The 22013-nt window shown below is 42.0% G+C and overlaps 1 protein-coding gene across 3 annotated transcripts in view; it reads left to right on the top strand.

Annotated features, from left to right (window-relative positions):
• The first annotated feature begins 20217 nt into the window (after nucleotides 1–20217).
• The window catches only part of slc4a1ap (solute carrier family 4 member 1 adaptor protein), a 173747-nt gene continuing 171951 nt past the window's right edge, over nucleotides 20218–22013 (top strand). For 2 of the 3 annotated variants that reach the window (XM_069887743.1, XM_069887744.1), the window contains exon 1: nucleotides 20218–20896. In XM_069887743.1, coding sequence (XP_069743844.1) covers nucleotides 20333–20896 — 564 coding nt within the window. In that variant the 5' untranslated portion in view covers nucleotides 20218–20332. The remainder of the gene's footprint in view (nucleotides 20897–22013) is intronic. The other variant, XM_069887742.1, reaches the window with a different exon arrangement.

Genomic DNA, 22013 nt, shown 5'->3' with positions numbered 1-22013 from the left:
TGATACAGCACTGTCGGTGTTATACAAGGTAAACCTATATTCTTTTTTGACTTGCGATGGATTTGCTGGAACATCACCCCATCATAAGTTGAGGAGCATCTGTATACACTTCCTGATGAGACCAGTGCAGATTAAACATGCAATAGACCGCAAAAGTTTATGCCAATCTCACCCTTGTATATATCTTGCTGCTCCAAAGTAGCAACGTTCTGCTTCCATTACTTGTTATCTCACAGAATGTGAGCTTTATGTTGTTGATGTATGTCCAAGGATAAGATTAAGCAAGCTTACTTCAGCAGTGATGTTTACTTGAAAAAAGAAATTGATCGAATTAAGGCGCAGTTGAAATGCATGAAAATATCACATTCAAACTTCAGCAAATATTATTTATTTAAATCATAAGGTTTTTTTAAAATCATGAATTAATGTTCACGTTGCTGTTTTGGATTCTTGCTTTGTATAAGTATGGCTGACTTGTTTCTGATGTTACAAGCTTATTGTTTTGAAGTATTTGATTGACTTCAAAGTACTTGAGAAATTTTCATGTTATTAAACGTACTATGAAAGTTTTTTTTAATTCAAAGACCTATTTAGCTTGGTAAGTAACAACAAATATTTTTAATGCTTTCATGCCTGGGTTTCAGCATCTGTAATACAAGAAAAGATTGAGCAAATTAGGTCTTTATTCTTTGGACCGTTGAAGGCTGAGCGGGAATTTGATAGAGGTGTTTAAGATAATGAGCGGGACAGATAGAGTTGATGTGGAAAGGCTTTTCCCATTGAGAGTAGGAGAGATAGATACAAGAGGTCATGGATTGAGAGGTGATGGGCAAAGGTTTAGGGGTAACATGAGGGGGAACTTCTTTACTCAGAGAGTGGTTACTGTGTGGAATGGGCTTCCAGGAAAGGTGGTGGAGGCAGGGTCAATTTTTTCATTTAAGAAAGAGTTGGATTAGTAAATGGATGGGAGGGGGATGGAGGGATATGGGCAGAGTGCTGGTAAGTGGGATTAGAGCAGGGTACTTTGATCACTGTTGACTAGAAGGGCCAAATTGGCCTGTTTCCGTGCTGTAATTGTTATATGATTATATGAAGAGCATTGTTCAGTGGTGCAGCTAATATAGCTGGTACCCTGCACTGTCCGACATCTAGTTTCATTCCTGAGTTCAGGTGTATAGGTTGGGAGGTTAAATGACCACTGTAAATTGTCCTTGGTTTATGTGAATGCTAGAATCTGAAGGGAGTTAATAGGAGTATGGAGAGAATAAAATAGGATTAATATAGGGTTTGTATAGGTAATTAATTAGCTCACAGTCAGCACAGACTGAGGGCCAAAGAGCTTGTTTCTGTGCTCTATTTTGACCATGTAATTTAATATTTCACCTCAAAAAATATTTGAACACAACCAAAGCAGATTTTAAGGAACAGGTGCGATCATCAGGAATACCAGAAAATGAGGCCCAGTGCGACATTTTATCCAATGCTTAACTCTTGCTTCTCTCCCCATAGATGCTGCCTGACTTTGATCTTCTGGTGGTTTTTTTTTCAAATATCTGGAAGCTGCAAAGATTTTGGTTTCAGACAATTGGAATGGATAACTACAGAAGCAACAAAGTCTGAAGTTTACTGGGTCAGATGGGTTAAGGCAGGGGTCCTGTCGTAAAAACGGAAGTATATAATCATCAGATTAGAGGAATATTTGAGAAAGAAGCTGCAGAAGGTTTTGGGCTCTACCATCCCAGGTGTGAATCCTCTGCTGTCCATAAGGAGTTCGTACTGTTACAGGCCCAGAGGACCCCAAAACCCAGCAGCAATAGAAATTCACCAAGACAAAGGTTACTTAAAAAAAAGTTGCTTTTAATTTTCTTTAAACAGAATAACCAGATCAATCTTTAACTTATTAGTATTAACTTAACCCCCTTCTAATTCTAAGCGCACGCACGTGTATGTAATGTGTTCAGGAAAGTTCTCTGTTTCACCGTCCACTCATTCATTTCTCCCTCCTCCAAGTTCACCGGCATCAGTCAATTCTTATACCGTACACAGAATTTAACCTTTATGAATCTTCACCAGGCTCTTGAAGTTAAATAGTTACCGCTCAGGAAGGTTCCTGTCAGTTTCAGAGAGAGAAATTGGTTGCTCGTTGGACACCCACAAACTGATTTCCTCTAATCAGTCACTTCAGTGTCTTGCCGAAGAAACTTGCCCCATCGTGGGTTTTCCAAACGATAACCTCTTCTTCCAGGTCACCACAGAGTTCCTCTTGTTTCCCTTATTTTGGGAGAAACACACTAGCCGGCCATTTCCTCTTGTAAGGACTACAAGGGTTTTCAACAGGCTGAACTCAGCCTGCCAGTTTACCATTTTGCAGCTTCTGTGGAACTGACCTCTCTCTCTCTCTCTCTCTCTCTCTCTCTCTCTCTCAAAGAAATATCAGTTAACTGTTTATTTTTCTCTCTGCTTGTGAAAATCATACTACTTCTTACAGGGCTCCAACCCTAATCTCTGAAAGATCTTATCAGTATCTCTGAGCCTGGATTTTATTGACCATACACAATAGATCAGCATAGTCTCATTGGGCTAAAATGAGAAACTGTTTGATTGTTAGTTAAGCCAGCAAGGCAGACTGACAACGCTTGGCAGGAGGTTGGAGCCAGTAGCCAAAAATGAAGCGCCTCCAACTAGCAAGCAAGAAGAAGACTCTGTCAAGGCACTGCAAGCCTCATTCACTGGCTTAAAAGTTGGTGGAACTGGAATAGATAAATATATTGGTGCTGTACCAAGCAAAATGGAGAAGATAGTGTGGTATCTGAAAGTTCAGATGTGAATCCTGATGATATTTCCAAGGTTAGAAGTGCAGGAAGATCTTCAGTCTTCAAATGCATCTAGAGCAAGTACAGCTTTGTGTGCTTCAAGTATATCAGCTATGCATGCTAAGGTGCAAGCAGACTTGGCTACTGTCTGTGCACAACAGAGGTTGGAGAAAAGACATGCTTCAGAGGATAAAGAAGTTGAAATCAAGAAATAGCAAATGGTGGACAAGACAATATGATATCAATTATAGTAAAACAAAATGAAATCTCTGCTATGTTAGCAAAGCAACAAGGTTCATATGTTTACCTAAGAAGGAAATTCCAGTTATTAATGGAAAACTATTACAATATCTGAGTTCATGAAACCTTTTGAACATCACATTGAAAGTAATACTAAAAACACTAAAGACTATCTTTACTTCTTGGAAAGGTATACTGGAGGACAGATGAAGGAGTTAATCAAAAGTTACCAATATACAAATCCAGAACAAAAAGGCAAAAGTATTATTGCATCATCATTTTGGCGATGAACATCAAATCGTAAGGGCCCATTTAGACAAGATTCTTTCTTGGTCAGTAACAAAAGTCAGATGACACAAAGGCTTTATAACCATGTGCATTCTTTCTGAGAGAATGTTGTAGTGCAATGAGAAGCAGTGTATATTTGCAAGAGATTAATTTGCTTCATAATTTTATTAACATATAACATATAACCAGATAACAATTACAGCATGGAAACAGGCCAATTTAGCCCTTCTAGTCCGCACTGATCCAAGTACCCTCCTATAATCTCACTTATCAGCACTCTGCCCATATCCCTCCATCCCCCTCCCATCCATATACTGATCCAACTCTTTCTTCAATGACAAAATTGACCCTGCCTCCACCACCTTTCCCGGAAGCCCATTCCACACAGTAACCACTCTCTGAGTAAAGAAGTTCCCCCTCATGTTACTCTTTGCCCGTCAACTCTCAATCCATGACCTCTTGTATCCATCTCTCCTATTCTCAGTAGGAAAAGCCTTTCCACATCAACTCTATCTATCCCTCTCATTATCTTAAATACCTCTATCAAATCCCCTCTCAGCCTTCTACGTCCCAAGGAATAAAGACCTAATTTCCTCAATCTCTCCTTGTATTCGAGATGCTGAAACCCAGGCAACATTTTTGTAAATCTTCTCTGCACTCTCTCTATCTTGTTGATATCCTTCCTATAAATCGGTGACCAGAACTGGACACGGTACTCTAAATTTGGCCTCACCAATGCCTTGTACAGTTTCATCATTACTTCCCAACTCCTATATTCTATGCACTGATTTATATAGGCAAGCATACTAAAGGCCTTCTTCACCACCCAATCCACATGCGCTCCTACCTTTAGGGAACAATGCACCGTTATTCCTAGATCTTTCTGCTCCACTGCATTCTTCAATCCCCACCCATTTACCACATAGGTTTTGCTTTGAATATTCTTTCCAAAATGAAGCACCTCACACTTATCAGCATTAAACTCCATCTGCCATCTTTCTGCCCACTCCTCTAAGCAGTTTAATCCCTCTGCAATCTTTGAAAACCCTCTTCATCATCCACAATTCCCCCTATTTTAGTATAATCTGCATATTTACTAATCCAATTTACTGCCCAATCCTCCAGAACATTAATATATATGACAAACAGCAACGGTCCCAATACCGAACACTGAGGTACACCGCTTTTCACTGGCCTCCATCCTGACAAACAATTATCTACTACTACTCTCTGGCATCTTCCTTCTAGCCAGTGTTGAATCAATTTGACTATCTCCAAATTAATACCCAAGGACTTAGCCTTCCTAACTAACCTCCCATGCGGAACCTTATCGAAGGCCTTAGTGAAGTCCATATAGACATCATCCTCTGCTCTACCCTCATCAACATTCCTAGTCACCTCTTCAAAAAATTCAACAAGATTGGTCAAACATGACCTTCCACGCACAAATCCGTGTTGAGTGTCCCTGATCAGACCCTGTCCCTCCATATACTTATATATACTATCTCTAAGAACATTTTCCATCAAGTTACCTACCACGGACGTCAAACTTAAAAGCTGAAGGATTTATGGAGAACCAAAGTTGCAGAGCTTAAAATGCTTCCTGGAAAGGACACCACTTTTGAGGATGTTGTTCAATTTTTTTGGAATGGCATGTGCATGTTCACATTGCTCCAGTATTTGGAAATGTTAAGGATACTTCAATCATTCCTAAAGATGTAAAGAAGTCTAAGTCATTGTCTCAACAGAAACCAAAAGGAAGTACCTTTATTACTGCTGTCAGATCTTTCTTTCTTTTCTCTTCTTTGGCTTGGCTTCGCGGACGAAGATTTATGGAGGGGGTAAATGTCCACATCAGCTGCAGGCTCGTTTGTGGCTGACAAGTCCGATGCGGGCCAGGCAGACACGGTTGCAGCGGTTGCAGTGGAAAATTGGTTGGTTGGGGTTGGGTGTTGGGTTTTTCCTCCTTTGCCTTTTGTCAGTGAGGTGGGCTCTGCGGTCTTCTTCAAAGGAGGTTGCTGCCCGCCAAACTGTGAGGCGCCAAGATGCACGGTTTGAGGCGATATCAGCCCACTGGCAGTGGTCAATGTGGCAGGCACCAAGAGATTTCTTTAGGCAGTCCTTGTACCTTTTCTTTGGTGCACCTCTGTCACGGTGGCCAGTGGAGAGCTCGCCATATAACACGATCTTGGGAAGGCGATGGTCCTCCATTCTGGAGACGTGACCCACCCAGCGCAGCTGGATCTTCAGCAGCGTGGACTCAATGCTGTCGACCTCTGCCATCTCGAGTACTTCGACGTTAGGGATGAAAGCGCTCCAATGAATGTTGAGGATGGAGCGGAGACAACACTGGTGGAAGCGTTCTAGGAGCCGTAGGTGATGCCGGTAGAGGACCCATGATTCGGAGCCGAACAGGAGTGTGGGTATGACAACGGCTCTGTATACGCTTATCTTTGTGAGGTTTTTCAGTTGGTTGTTTTTCCAGACTAGCACAAGAAAGAACAAGGAAACAAAGGAAAAATATCAGACTGTTCAGGAAAGCTGTTTGTATTGCAAGGATGGACGAAAAAGGTCACATTACGAGAAATTAACCTTTTTAAAAAAGAATGGAATATGTTTTGGTTGCTTGTGTGAAGGACACATCAGCAAAACTTGTAATAAGTTACTCAGTTGTGATATATGCAGTTTAAAGCATCCAAAGTTACTGCATACTCAATGAAGTAAGGTTGAGAAGGAAGTCAAACAATTTGAATCCAAGATTAAAGACACAGTCAAAAAGTATGCTTCAGCTTCGGTTCAGATGAACAGTCTTACTGGGGCCAGTGACAAAGGTCTCTCAATAGTTCTTGTGCAGGTTAAAGCAAAAAAGGGGACCTTCATACTGAAGACCTAACTAAGTATTTCTTGATCCAGGAAGTACCACATCATTTTGTACTGTTGAATTAATGAATAAACTCAATCTTCATGGAAAAAGATCACAGATCTTATTGAAAACAATGAATTGAGTTTTGCAATCTTCCAAGTGTATATACTCAGAAGACTATGCCTGATATTCCATATCAGGATGATATCAAACAGTGGGTTCGTCTGAAAGATGTTTGCTTACCCAAGACTGATGCTAAGATTGAGATGTTAATTATATTAGATGCACCAAAAGCTCTCGAAACTCTAGAAGTAACAAGGAATCAAAATGACGACCTTGTGTTGTGAGAACGTTGTTTAGATGGACAATGAATGGTCCATTAGGAGGAAAAATGAATAATGACCAGGAACTAACAGTTAAAAACACAAGGTTTTTAACCTTGACAGGGAGGAAGACAAAGCAGCAATGGATGGAGTTTCTGCAAGAAATGTGGAAGATGCAGGAAAGATGCGTCCCAAAAAAAGAGGAAATATTCGAATGGAAAAATGTCACAACTGTGGGCGACAAGGGAAGTCACAGCCAATGTAGAAGCAAAAGAGAGGTCAGGGTGTACAAGGAAGCAAAAATGAGTGGAAAGATAAAGGATTAAAGGGATTTTAAAAACTTGTAGAAGGCAACTAAAAACTCGAAAGGATGAAGCATGAAACAAGGTGAGCAAATAATATCACAGAGAATGCAAAAGGCTTCTTCAAGTCTATAAGAAGTAAGAGGTGAGAGCAAATATGGAACCACAAGAAAATGACGCTAGGGAAATAATGAGATGAGATGGCAGAGGAACTGTTCGCAGTTTGCATCAGTCATCACTATGGAAGACCTGACCCGTGTGCCAGATGTCGAAGGGAAGTGAGTGCAGTTAATATTACAAGGGTGTGGTTTGGGTTTGTGTGGGTCCCACAGGTTAAGTCCTTACTGATTCAAGTGCCCTCCTCTAATCCCACTTACCAGCTCTCTGCCCAAATCCCTCCATCCCCCTCCCATCCATATACTTATCCAACTCTTTCTTATTTCAGGGATGGAAATGAGACAACAGGGTTGATTGGTTAAGCAAACTTCTACATACACAGACACTACGCAGGGGGTAAATATGTGCTTTGGATGACGAAGGAGAAACCGACCGAAACTGGGGAAAGAGGCATACACATTCAACAATCAGATCAAGGTGATATTAGGTGTCCCCACCCCTTCACTGGTACGGACACGGCTCTTGCTACCTGGCTTCGAGACTCAACCCAGCCCAGTGTGAAAGGTGCTACTTGCATGCCACAAGGAGTCCAAAGAGACAGAACAAAGGGGCACAAGGTCCTTTATAGTTCTAGGGGCAAAGCTGGGGGACAATCATAAGGGTCATTTTCTAGTGGTTCCACCTGGTGGTGGATGCTGCCTCTCCATTACAAAGGGAAACCGTGCTTACAAAGCTGAAAGGTCCAAGCATAGATACTGTAAGTCTCCTGGAACAGATGGATTGCCCCGTCGGCTTCTGAAAGAAGCAGCTGTAGAGATTGTGAAGGTATCGCTAATGATCTTTCAGGAATCAATAGATTATGGCATTGTTCCAGAGGACTGGCAAATTGCAAATGTCAGTCTACTATTCAAGGAGGCAGGCAGGCAGGTAGCAGAAAGGAAATTGTATTCAGATTAGCCTGGTATCAGCGGTTGGGAAAATGTTGGAGTCGATTATCGAGGATAAGCTTACGAAGTACTTGGAGGCACATCACAAGATGGGCCATTCCCAGCATTGTTTCCTTGAAAAATCTTGCTTGACAAACCTATTGGTATTGTTTAAAGAAGTTACAAACAGGCTAGTTGTGTAGTGGATGTTATGTATTTGTATTTTAGAAGGCCTTTGACAAGGTGCTGCATGTGAGGCTACAAGAGAAGAGCCCATGGTATAACAGGAAACATACAAGCGTAGGGAGGGCATTCGCTGATTGTCAGAAAGCAGAGAGTTGGAATACAGGGAATCGTATTCTTGTTGGTTGCCAGTTACTAGTGGTGTTCCATAGGGGTTGGTGTTAGGCTCACTTTTTAATGTTAATTTTATTTAGCATTTCAACACGTCATTCAGGTCTATGAGCCTGTATGCCAGCATACTCAAATTTACTTTCAACCCCCATAATTTTTGAAGGGTGGGAGGAAACCACAGCACCCAGTGGAAGCCCGTGCAGATATGGAGAGAATGTACAAACTCCTTAAAGACAGCAGTGGTTTTAAAACCTGTATGCTGATACTGGAATAGCATTGTGCTAACTGCCATGCTGACTTAGATCATGGAATAAATGGCTTTGTGGCCAAATTTGTAGATGATATGAAGTTAGGTGGAGGAACAGGTAGTGTTGGTAAAATAGGGAGGCTGCAGAAGGACTTGGACAGTTGAGGAGAATAGACAGAGAAGTGGCAAATGAAATAGATTGTTGCAAAGTGATAAAAGAAATAAATGGACAGACCATTTTGCAAATGGGGAAAAAATTCAGAATTCAGAGATGCAAAAGGACCTGGGGATCCTAGTGCAGGATACCCTGAAGATAAACTTACAGGTTGAATAGGCAATGAAGAAGGCAAATGCAATGTTGCCATTCATTTAAAAACAAATAGAAAACAAGAGCAGGGATGTGATGTTGAGACCTTGCTTGGAATATTTCGAGCAGTTTTGGGGTCCTCATTTAAGAGATAAGCTGAAGTTAGAGAGGGTTCAGAGGAGGTTCACAAGGATGATTCTAGGAATGAAAGGGTTATCATATTAGGAACTTTGATGGCTTTTGGCCTGTACTTATTGTAATTTAGAAGAATGAAGGGAAATCTCATTGAATAATTTTGACTGTTGAAAGAGGTGGACAGTAAATGTAGAAAGGTTTTTTCCCCTCATGGTGGGAAATCCTAGGACAAGCGGGCACAACTTCAGAATTGAAGGATATTGTGCTGGGTGGTGTGGGTGATTGTTGCTGCTTTCAATGGCAACATTCCCTGTAGATGTTCTTGATGGTAGGAAGGAGTTTGCCTGTGATATCCTGGGCTGCATCCACTACCTTTTATAAGGTTTTATGCTTGGGAGTATTGGTGTCCCATATCAGACTGAAATGTAGCCGGTCAGCAGACTTTCCACCACTCATCTGTAGAAATTTGTTGTTTCCAATGTCATACCAAATCTCCACAAATTCCTGAGGAAGTTGAGGTACTGATTTGCTTTGTTCATGATGCATTAGTGTGTTGGTTCTAGGAAAGATCCTATGAGATGGTGACTCCCAAGAACTTAAAATTGCTCATCGTCTCCAATGATCACTGAATCATATAAATCTCATTTTCCCTTTCTGAAGTCAACAATCACCTCCTTGGTTTTAGTGACATTGAGTGCGAGGTTATTGTTGGTGCACCATTTGACCAACTTTCCAATCTCCCTCCTGTATGTTGGCTCATTGCATCTTTTTATACAACCCACTTCTACTGTGCTATCATCCGAGAACTTATAGATGTGTTGTTGTTGTACTGAGCCACACAGTCAAAGGTGTAAAGAGAATCGAGCAGGAGACAAAGAACACAGCCTGTGGTGCTCTGGTATGGATGGAGATTGTGGAGAAGATGTTCTTACTAATCTTCATTGATTGTGGTCTGGAGGTGAGAAAATCCAGGATTCAATTACACAGTGGAGTGTTGAGTCCCAGGTCTTGGAGTTTGCTGATCAGTTTTGAAGGGATGATGGTGGTAAATGCTGAATTGTAGTTTATAAAGAGCTTCTTTCCTCCTAGATGTTCCAAGGGTTTGTGTAGAACCAGTGATATGGCACCTGCCGTAGTCCTGTTGCTATGATAGGTGAATTGGAATGGATCCATGTTGCTGCTCAGACAGGAGCTGACGTGCTTCAACACCAGGCTTTCAAAACACTTCATCGCTGTTGATGTGAGTGCCGCTGGTTGATAGTCATTTCGGAAGGTTACCACACTCTTTTTGGGCACCCCTCAATCCTCTATGATCCAGAGGAAAATGTCCTCACCTATCCACTCTTTTCTCATAACTCAAGTTCTCCATTCCTGGTGACATGTTTGTGAATCATTTTTGTATCCTTTCCAGTTCAGTGACATCCTTCCTTTAAGCAGAGCAAACCAGAATAACAACTAATTCTCCAAATGTGGCCTTACCAACGTCTTGAATTTGATTTGGAAGATACACTTTAGTTTTTCTCAGCTCTCTTAATATGAGTATAATATCAGCTCTCTTTCATGAATATGCTTTCTTAAGTAGTCTCTTGGGATTGAGGATGATCTCTTTCCACTAGTCTCATGAGTTCAGAAGAGGCTGATGAAGCCAATGTGATCTGCAGACTTTGCCATAAATGGGTCAAGCAGTTCTAAATTGGGTGAGCAGGTTGTCATGTTTGGTCGTGGTGAACTCTTTTGACCACTTGTGCTGGGCTTCTCTGTCTTTCTGCCAAATGGATAAGACTATAATTTCATTTGCAAATACAGAACTGCTATTTAATTTTGAGCCATTGGGGCTGGGATATCTACAAGTCAGTGGTGGTCTGAGCAGCTTGAAATCAGCTCTTCATGTTAAGCTTGCTCAGGATCTTATGCCAGCTACTCAAGCAGAGACTTAGCCACTGGTGACCTGAACTTATGTAAGAAAGCAATTACTGCAAAACCCAACGACTCAGGGGAAACTCATGTGGAAGGTGTGCTCACCTGTTTTAGTATGCAGCATTCTTTCAGCCAGATGATTACCCTAATGGAGGATAATATTGATCAATCATTGTTTACCATCGATGTTGTTTGTAGAGATAAGGAGTATTGATGTCCATCATATCTTTTTCAGTCCTGACTTGTCTGTTAATGGGGTGATTTGGCAACATTAACAGTGGGTATTTAATACTGACATATATTTTTTATATATATATATATATATACACCCATCCCCAACCAACCAATTTTCCCCTGCAACCGCTGCAATCGTGTCTGCCTGTCCCGCATCGGACTTGTCAGCCACAAACGAGTCTGCAGCTGACGTGGACTTTTTACCCCCTCCATAAATCTTCGTCCGCGAAGCCAAGCCAAAGAAGATATATATATATATATACTCTTGGTGCCTGCCATATTGACCATCGCCAATGGGCTGATATCGCCTCAAACCGTGCATCTTGGCGCCTCACAGTTCGGCGGGCAGCAACCTCCTTTGAAGAAGATCGCAGAGCCCACCTCACTGACAAATGACAAAGGAGGAAAAACCCAACACCCAACCCCAACCAACCAATTTTCCCTTGCAACCGCTGCAACTGTGTCTGCCTGTCCCGCATCGGACTTGTCAGCCACAAACGAGCCTGCAGCTGACGTGGACATTTACCCCCTCCATAAATCTTCATCCGCGAAGCCAAGCCAAAGAAAAGAATATATATATGCATCTAAGACAGTGGTTCTCAATCTTCTACTTTCCACTCACATACCACTTTAAGTGTTCCCAATGTCATAGGTGCTCTATGATTAGTAAGGGATTGCTTAAGGTGGTATGTGGGTGGAAAGAAAAAGTTTGAAAACCACTGTTTTAATTGTCCCTAATTGACTCATTATGTGTAAGGTTTCATAACTCCAAAGGAAATGGGCCAATTACAATTTTTCTCAAGCAAAATATTTCAGTAACAATTGGGTCTAGAGCAGCCACATACCACTTTAAGCAATCTCTTACTAATCACAGAGCACTGATGGCCTAGGAATTACTTAAAGTGGTATATGAGTGGAAAGAAAAAGGTTGAGAACCACTGATCTAAGGCATTTGTATTGAGAGTAGTATTTACTAGCTGTTCGTAGTGTGGTTTCTTGCAGGATTCCATTCTTCAGACAGGTTTTGTGCTTGACGGGTTGTAACTTTGAAAAATGTGTTGGATATAAAATGTTCATGGTGAAAGTGTTGAGTACCAGAGAATTCAACTTGTGTTGAGGTCTTGAGTAGCTTGAAAGTCAAGAAGACCTCTCTTGATTTCTGCAATGCTCTTGTATTTTTAACTGAAGTTCTCTCTGTTGCACTTTAAAAAAAATTTTTGCACTACCTGTTGTACCTGGATATGGGTTGACTTGTTTGGATAATGCACAACTTTTTTTTTAAAAATTGTATCCACGTACGGATGACAATAAACACTATCTTGATACAATTCTCTACGGTTAAGGTAATTTAATGGAGTACTGCTTTTCCTGCAGGTTCACTATTGCGATGGGAAATTGTGAGTTTACTATTCAGGATTGTGTGTTTTTGCAGATAATGTAGACTTGCCATTTTTTTTTTTGGTAAATGGCATAATAAGCCTGATGCTGGAAATCTGCCACGGAACACAACTTGGGTCAAGAAATAAACTTAATATTAAAGGTTCTGATGAAAGGTCACCAATGTCAAGGCCAAAATGTTAACATTGCACTATTTTTTTTCTTTCTTTTTCTTTCTTTGGCTTGGCTTCGCGGACGAAGATTTATGGAGGGGGTAAACAGTTTCTGCCGAAACCTAATCCATATTTCCAAAACATTCTGTTTTCATTACTGAAGAGAGAAAGCATTTTTGGCTCCATTTGGCAGTTTAAATTTGGCAATAATATTATTTTTCATGAGACCAGGGGAAGTTGGTTGTTTGATAAAAATTTAGAAATAATTACGCTGTAATCATCGTTCAGAAGATGTCCCAGTCCAACAAAGGTTTGAATAAGGTATGAAACCAGTTGGGCAAGTAAATGCAGCTCAATGACATTACCATTGATATCTTCTATTTCTGATGGACTGAGAGCAGGCTGATTGGATCTGATTGGATTTGTCCCACATTTTGTGGACTCTCCACTTTTTGGCTCCACTGTAATGATTTTGATATGGTGATAACGAGTTGTGATACCTAAGTCTGAAGCCTTGTTTTTTTTTTAATGTTCATTTGCATAATATAAATGAAGCCATTTGTGACAGAAAATTGCAGACTTCAAAAATAGAGGGTTCAGCCACTGCCCACTGGCATCTAATGATATTAAAGTCACCAAATGCCCTATAGCTAATGTCGTGAGCAAGTTCCTAGTGGTTTTTACACAGCCCCTTTGTTCCGGGACATTTGCTCTTTTTTAACAGAATGCCTGCTGTCTAAAAAGCACTGAGATGGAATGGGGGGGGGTGTAGAGGAGGGGGGGAGGTCATTCCAGTACCAGCTTTTTTCCGGTAGCAAACCTAGTAACAGCCCTGGAATTCTGGCTGTGTAAACGGTGAATCTGGCATTCCGGGTAAGGATGAGTATGTGTACCATAATATTTTTGATGTATTTATAGGTAAGCATTTAAAACTTGGACAAAACGTGCAAATGGAACAACAGGAAAAATCTTTTTAATAATAATATCACTGCCCAGCAACCCCACTCTTTCCCGGCTAGGAGGAGAATGAGAGATTATTTAATTCATAAGTACATAATTCATGGTTTTGACAGGACAGATGTGAGCTGGCTGTTGGCCTTTCAAAATAGGGCCTGATCATTCATAAATAAGATAAAAATTATGTATCAAAGGTTAGTGAATCTGGAACACCTCAGAAGGAGGATGTGAATGCTCAGGTACTGAATGTATTCAAGAGAGTCACTACCAGACCTTCAGATATTAAGGGAGAGGAGATTAGTGTTAGGGAATGGCATTGTGATAAAAGACCAGCCCCCAAACTGATGCCACCATCCCGCTCTCGGCTATCCCCAGGTGTCTCAAGTCACCTTGTTCTGTGAACAAGGTGGTCTGTGGGTTTGTCTTCTGTTTGAACAGTCTGAAGCCCACCACCCTGCTCCCCTCCCTGACAGCCCACCACCAGCCCCCAATGATAGATAGCAGCGATTTGTAGGGGATTGTTTAAGGTGGTATGTGACTGGAAAGAAAAATTTTGAAATACATTTCTATAGATCAATATTTGTAAGAGATTTTTCCATGCTCTTATAAATCGTGAGCATGTTTATTAAATTGTATGCATATATTCCCACACTTTTTTATAAATTGTGTGTGTATTTTCCCACGCTCTTTTATAATTATGTGCATTTTTTCCTATCCTTTATTAGATTATATGTGTTTTTGATTAAATTGTGTTTTATTCCCATGCTTTTTTGTAATTTGTGCATGTTTTATTTCTGCTACGATTTTCCCCACACTCTTCTATTAATTGTTGTGTGTTATAAAAGTAATGTTTCATTGCAAGCCCTTGTGTTCAGACTCGTCTCTCACGAACCTGACATTTTCTCAACACAACAATGACCAGTCCGGGGTCCGACACCATTACTGTTGGCATAACTCACCATTATCATCCTAATTTCAACCTTGCATACAAGACCAGGGTAATATTTTTGAGCCATTTTTGGGGGAATAAAGTAGGTCTAGCATGCCGTCAAATACAGTATGTTATACATGACACCAGACACCGACAGCTTGCACAGTAGGAGGAGATGGCGTTTCTCCAGGACATAGATGTAAGTTAGGAAAGTAGCTAACACATTAAAATATTATGGTCCTAAGACGTATACACCGAAAGTCTACGGCACTATCCAATCTGTACTGGGAATTCAGGAGCCTGGTGGCTTGGAGGAAAAAGCTGTTGCCCACTCTGGGCATAAGGCAGAAGGGAGAACAGTTTACATGTGGGATGTGTGGAGTCTTTCACAATGTTTATTGCTTTCCACCTGCTTCAAGTGTATTGATTCCTTTATGCTAGGAAGAGGTTCCCCAATGGTCTTTTCCATTCACTTCACCATCCTCTGCAGGGTCTTGCATTCTGCAGTGGTGCAGCTTTCAAAGCAGGTGGTGATACAGTTGCACAGGATACTCTCAATACATCCTCTGTAGAATGTAGTGAGAATGGAGGGTGGGAGATGGACTTTTCTTAGCCTTTGCAGAAAGTACAGGCACCGCTGGGCTTTCTTGTTTGTAGAGCTGGTGTTGAGGGACCAGGAGAGATTCTCTGCCAGGTGCACTGAATTTGATGATGTGGTTTCAAGCTATGTTTGTTATCCAGTCCAGCAGCTTTTCTTGGATTGACTTTGCCTAGTTCTCTCTTAATTGTCAAGCTGGGTCAGCAAAGTGAACAGTAGTAGGCTAAACACGCAGTCCTGCAGGTGCCTCCATGCTAAATGTGATGGTCTTTGAGGTAGTGTTTCTGATCCGGACTGCCTGAGGTCTCCCTGTCAGGAAGTCGAGAATCCAATTGCAGAGGGAGGTGTTTAGATCCAGCAGGCCCAACCTCCTTATCAGGAACTGAGGTATGATCGTGTTGAATACCGAAAGGAAATCAATAAAACACTATTTGAACATTATTTTCCAGGTGGGTGAGGGCATCATCCGTGGAGCTGTTGGATCTATATGCGAACTGCAGGCGGTCCAGTGAGGGCAGCAGTAAGTCCTTGATGTGCCCCATGACGATTCTCTCAAAGCACTTCTTGAGCATGACAGAGCAATAATCGTTGAGGCAGGACACAGGCGACTTCTTTGGCACAGGGACAATGGTGGCGGCTTTGAAGCACGTGGGGACCACAGTGCTACTTGGAGATGTTAAAGGTGTCGGTGAGACCATCTGCTTGCTGAGCCATACAACCTATAAGCACTCTGCTGGGAATGTTATCCAGTCCAGCAGCTTTCCTTGGATTGACTTTGCCTAGTTCTCTCTTAATGTCAGCTGTGTCAGATTATGTTAATATTTTATTTGGTATATAGATATGCTTTTGGAAGATAAATTGTGGGGTTTTTAGTTAGGTCACACACAGATACAAACACTCAAAACTGATCTCATTTAAAATGCTGCAGCTCTGCTCAAGCCAGACAGTCCAGGCTCCGAGTGCCTTTGCATAAACTTTGAAGGGTGCCTGTAGAGACTTCACAAGTAGATGTTAATTGGACATGCTGTGGAGTAATGGATTATTGTTTTGGAAAGCAACAGATGAACGGACGCAAAGATTGGGTCCAGTGCTGCAGTCTGTCTGAGTGCAGTTGGCTGTTCTAAGAGGGTCATGTGGTTTTCTCTGACTGAGAGAGAGAGTTCAGTTCTGCAGTTCAGTAGCAGCAGCCGGGACTGGAACATGACAAGCTGGCAAGCTTGTGGAAAAAACACATTTTGAAGATGGGTTGTGATGTGCCAGATAATGAAGAGATCAAATGCAGTGTAGTTAAACACATATCATAGCTTTTATTAGTAGAAATTCAGTAGTACAATAATGAATGATAATGGGTGCGTACACATTTATAGTCAAGGGGAGTGCCCTTGGTGGTAGAGATAATCCGTGTCCAATGCCAGTAGTGCAGACTAAGCATAGTATCAATGGTTGTGAGTTCAGCCTGGTCAAAGCTGTTGTGGTCTGTACAAGAGGAGATGGCTGGCTTTATAAGGGAAACAAAAAGGAACTCTATGGTGACCTGAAAGAAACAGGTTATCATCTGGAAAACCCTGATGGGGCAAGTTTCTTCGGCAAGACACTGAAGCAGCTGATTGGAAGGAATCAGTTGTGGGTGTCCAATGAGCAATAAATCTCTGAAAACTGACAAGAACCTTCCTGAGCGGTAACCATTTACCTTTCAAGCACCAAAGCCTGGTGAAAATTCATAAATGTTAAATTCAGTGCACAGTATAAGAATTGCCTGATACCAGTGAACTTGGAGGAGTGAGAAGTGAGATTGGACTGTGAATCAAAGAACTTTTCTGAACTTGTGCACACATTACATACAGGTGCACTTAGAATTAGAAGGGGGTTAAGTTAATAGTAATGTTAAAGTGTGATCGTGTTTTCATGTTTAAAGATCATTAAAAGCAACTTTTGTTTAAGTCACCATTGGTCTTGGTGAATTTTGTATTGCTTCTGCGTTTTGGGGTCCTCTGGGCCCATAACACAGCCACTGTAAGACCCAGCACCTGATTGTTTGGAGGAGGCGTGGTCTTCTTCACTGTCACATTGTTTTTTTTTTGCCTCAAACCATGCATAGAAGGTTTTCAGTTCATCTGCGAAATGCGCTTGGTGAAATATGCTTGGTCTGTGTGAGTGCAGCCAACAAATTTTCTTCTAGATTGAGACATGTCTCAATTATTGCCAAATTTAAACTGCCAAATGGAGCCAAAAATGCTTTCTCTCTTCCAGTCTATGAGCCTGTGCCACTCAAATACAAGTATACCCTGCTTTGCGAAAGTAGGGTACCCCTATGAATCCTTTGGCAAGCTGAAGACCCATTCACTATTTATTGAAGGCTGTTTTCGTAAAAGCAAAAAAAAACCCACGCAAATTTCTTTCGGATAGCAACCACAGGTTTCTTTGTAAAAATGAATTTACATAAAGCGAGTATTTGTAAAGCAGGGTATACGTGTACCCCAATTAATCCACAACCCCAGTATGCTTTGAAAGGTGGGAGGAAACCAGAGCCTACAGATGTGAGGAGAACATATAAACTCCTTATAGACAGTGCTGGATTCGAACCCCGGATGCAGGCGCTGTAATAGCGTCTTGCTAACCTCGTATTACAATTAGTAAACATACAATTCAGCACCAACCAGGTTAAAGTAGACTGCTTGATTGGCACTAAACCATAATTTTCCACCCACTGGGGCTGAACGCCGGCAAATGGGACTAACCTGGGTCGACAACTTAATGGCATGGACAGGTTGGGCTGACTGGCCTGTTTCTATGGTGCAAAAGTCAATGACTGTACCTATTATATGGATTATTTACAAGAAGCACACCATCTTTTATGTTAGCTGACAAGAGTTCAGGGCTTATGAAATCTATCCCAGGATGCTATGGGAAACAGAGGAGATGGCTGGAGGGAATTTATGTTACCTAACAAGAGTTCAGGGCTTATGAAATCTATCCCAGGATGCTATGGGAAACGAGGGAGGAGATGGCTGGACGGAATTTATGTTGGCTAACAAGAGTTCAGGGCCTGTGAAATCTATCCCAGGATGCTATGGGAAACGGAGGAGATGGCTGGAGGGAATTTATGTTACCTAACAAGAGTTCAGGGCCTGTGAAATCTATCCCAGGATGCTATGGGAAACGAGGGAGGAGATGGCTGGAAGGAATTTATGTTACCTAACAAGAGTTCAGGGCCTGTGAAATCTATCCCAGGATGCTATGGGAAACGGAGGAGATGGCTGGAGGGAATTTATGTTACCTAACAAGAGTTCAGGGCCTGTGAAATCTATCCCAGGATGCAATGGGAAACGAGGGAGGAGATGGCTGGAGGGAATTTTGCATTTTCATTAGCCATAGTCAAGGTACAAGAAGGTTGGAGGATAGGTAATATTGTTTCATTATTTAAGGGCAGCAAGGATGAGGCATGTAACTGGAGGTCCGAGAGTCTGCTGAAAATTGTTACTGTTTTTTTTAAATTTAGACATGCAGCATGGCAACAGACCCTTCTGGCCCAAGAGCCTGTTCTGCCCAAATACCTCAATTAACCTACAACCCGCGTACGTTTTGAAGGGAGAAATCTGAGAACACGCGTACTCCTGACAGACAGAGCCAGATTTGACCCAGGTCGCTAGTGCTGTAATAGAGCTGCGCTAATCGCTACATTAGGGGTTGCATCGTTTAGACTGTTGACTTTGCTTGGAGAATTGTGTGCACTTCTGGTCACCATATGATAGCAAGGATGTCGTTTTGCTGGATAAGGTACACAAGAGGATCATCAGATGTGAGGACTTCAGTTCTGTGGGGTGGCTTTGTTTGTTTTCCTCAAAGCAAAGGAGGCCTGAGTGTATGACAGAGTGTATGAAATTATAAAAGGTGTAAGAAATTATAAAAAGTATATGAAATTATAAGAGACGTCGAGAGGGTAAAGTGTCAGAATCTTTTTCCCATGATAAGGGTTGTCAAAAATAAAAGAGCAAAAGATTAAGGTGAGACCATAGAATTTTAAAGAGCATCTGAGGTCCAAGTTTCTTTTTACACAGACGGTAGTTGATGGTAGAACCATTACAGCATTTAAAACTGACTTAGACAAGCACTTGAATAAGGATAGAAGGACAATGAAGGCATGTGGGATTTGTATTAATAGGCAAACAGGTCTTTGTGGATATGGTGAACAGAGAGGTGGTTTTGGTGCTGTCCATATTTATTACTCTATCTTGCCATGGCATTCTTGGAAGTTTCTTTCAAGCATGTGACTACCACTTTGACAGAACAGCTGGTGTATAGGAATAATATCATTCATAACTTCTTCTCCAGGTAAAGCACAATGCTGGTTTTGCAATGCAACACTGTTTCTTCCTTGTACAGAGTTTAAGTCACTAGGAATTCCTTTCCACACTTTCTTCACATCCTTAGCATTACGAAAATGTGGCTCACGTCACCACCTCTATGGCAGTCAGGGACAGGTAATAAATATGGGCATTTTGGTGAGTCCGACATCTTGTGTAAGAATATATTTCTATCCATTAGAGAAAGTTGAGGGGAGGGAAAATTAATTTTGAACAAAAAATGTATGTTTGATTATAAATTGTCAGCTAATTTTAATGTTGTAATCTTGGCGCCTCACAGTTTGGCGGGCAGCAACCTCCTTTGAAGAAGACCGCAGAGCCCACCTCACTGACAAAAGGCAAAGGAGGAAAAATCCAACACCCAACCCCAACCAACTAATTTTCCCCTGCAGCCGCTGCAACCGTGTCTGCCTGTCCCGCATCGGACTTGTCAGCCACAAACGAGCCTGCAGCTGACGTGGACTTTTACCCCCTCCTTAAATCTTCGTCCGCGAAGCCAAGCCAAAGAAAGAAAGAATCGTAAATACTGTTGTCACCTCAGTTGCAGCACTTAATGTGTATGTGCTCTGCAGTATTGTATAGCAGTAAGCCACTGGGGTTGTACAGATGGTGATTGTTTCTGAACCTAACCAATCATGTGTTTTCCCCATAATCTTATGCTGCTTTTATGTCAAATATTTATCGTAATGGATGCTAAGGTCATAATGTCACGTGCCATACTATTTTACACCATTTTTTGATTTGTTGCAGATGTGTTAAATGGCGATAGTTTTAAGAAGCCCTTGTTCCCGTTGGGTCCATTGCAGAAGAAAGAGAAGACTGTCCTCTCAAGCCCTTCATCCAGCACAGAAGTGGCTGAAAGTGTTATGTTTACTGAAGTGCCTGCAGCAAATAAGGCAGTAGCTGCAGAAAGCTTTGAGGTGCACGAGCAAGTAGCTCAGTCAAAATTTGATAGAAAACTAGTAGATCAGGCACTCACTGAAAATCCTCCTCCCAAACCTGCATTGCCATTGAGTAAGCCCAGGTCCATTCTCAGGTTGCCTTCAGATAAATACAAACCACATCCTCCACTCCCATACGTGGAACCACCATGGGGGGGTTTAGCAGAAGCTCCCTATAGCTTTGAAGTCCTCAAGGACGGCAGCATCGTTGCGGAGATCAGTCTGAATCTGAAGAGCTTTTATGTTGTTGGAAGGCTTCCTGTCTGTGACATCTCTCTCGAGCACCCTTCCATTTCCCGCTACCATGCTGTCGTGCAGCACAGGCGAGTTGCCGATGGAGAAAGCGGCACTGGATTTTATATTTATGACTTGGGGAGTACCCATGGAACACTGGTAAACAAAGAAAAAGTGGAGCCAAACTGCTACTGCCGGCTTAACGTTGGCCATGTTATTAAATTTGGAGGGAGCACAAGACTCCTGATTTTGCAGGCAAGTATGAAATCATGCAATAGTCGGGTCCACACCAGCTTTCTGTGAGTAATCAATTAGTTCGACATCCTACTCTCTCTATGGCCTGGCCAACTCCAATCCCTCCATGTTTTTCCAATAGCGTGGTGACCTGAACTGAACATCATTTGTGCTGCTGAGGTTCTGCACAATATTCTATCTGAACCTAGGCCAGTGTTTTAAAGAGGTTCATATAACCAGTTTACCAACCTGACCTGCCACTTTCATTGATGTGCATCCGTGCCCTTGGGTCTCTCTGCTTCTGCAACTATTTAAATTGGTGTCAGAAGAGATCTAATCGGGTGGGGGCATTAGGGTAATCGCAGTGGGGGGGTGGGGGGCACAAACTTGCATAGCAGGACGGGGGTGGGGGGGGAATGGATGCCGTACTTGCCTTTGTCCACTGTGCCGTCACACTTCAGCTTCCCTTCGGCGTTGCATATGGTTATAGCGTGTGGAGATGATACCATGTGATTCATTTTGATGACACCCCCTCTGATGGCGTCACCCGGTACGGTCTGCAACCCCCTAGTGATGCTCGTGTTGCGGGTGGGTGGGGGGGGCACAATAACTCACTTGGGGTGGGGGGGGGGGATGACCTGCAAATACACCCCTTGCCAAGCCTGGGAGGGAAGGATATCCAGTAAAAACCCTCAGTATCCAGAAATCAAGCAACCAGCAGCCTCAAGCAACTGACAAAAAAGAAACAAAATTTAAAAAATAAAATAAATAAGAATAAATTAAAAGGTAAAAAATACACAAGTGAAAAATTGTAAAAGTAAATATTCTCTTAAGTAACACATAAAACTTTGGTGAAGATGAGAGCAAATATTCAGCCAGAGGAGAGCCTTGGTCATGCTTTACTTGTAGCAGCTGTTTGAATAAAATAGTGTGAAACAGAAATGACATCACCAGGATGAAGAACTGGTCGATGGTACTCACTGTTGGGGTGACTATCTTAAAGCGTCTCCTTATCCCTGCTTAGTAAGAGTCGCCGTGGTCAGAGGCTTTATCTGTAAACTTGGTGGGGGTGGGGGGGGGGGGGAATTAATTATCTATAATGTTATTGATTGTCTTTCGGGCAGCTCCATGGAGGGGG

This window comes from Narcine bancroftii, chromosome 6 (assembly GCF_036971445.1).
Source record: "Narcine bancroftii isolate sNarBan1 chromosome 6, sNarBan1.hap1, whole genome shotgun sequence".
NCBI classification, from domain to species: Eukaryota; Metazoa; Chordata; class Chondrichthyes; order Torpediniformes; family Narcinidae; genus Narcine; species Narcine bancroftii.
The sequence above is the reverse complement of the archived record's forward strand: the minus strand, read 5'-3'. Positions and strand labels throughout refer to the sequence as shown.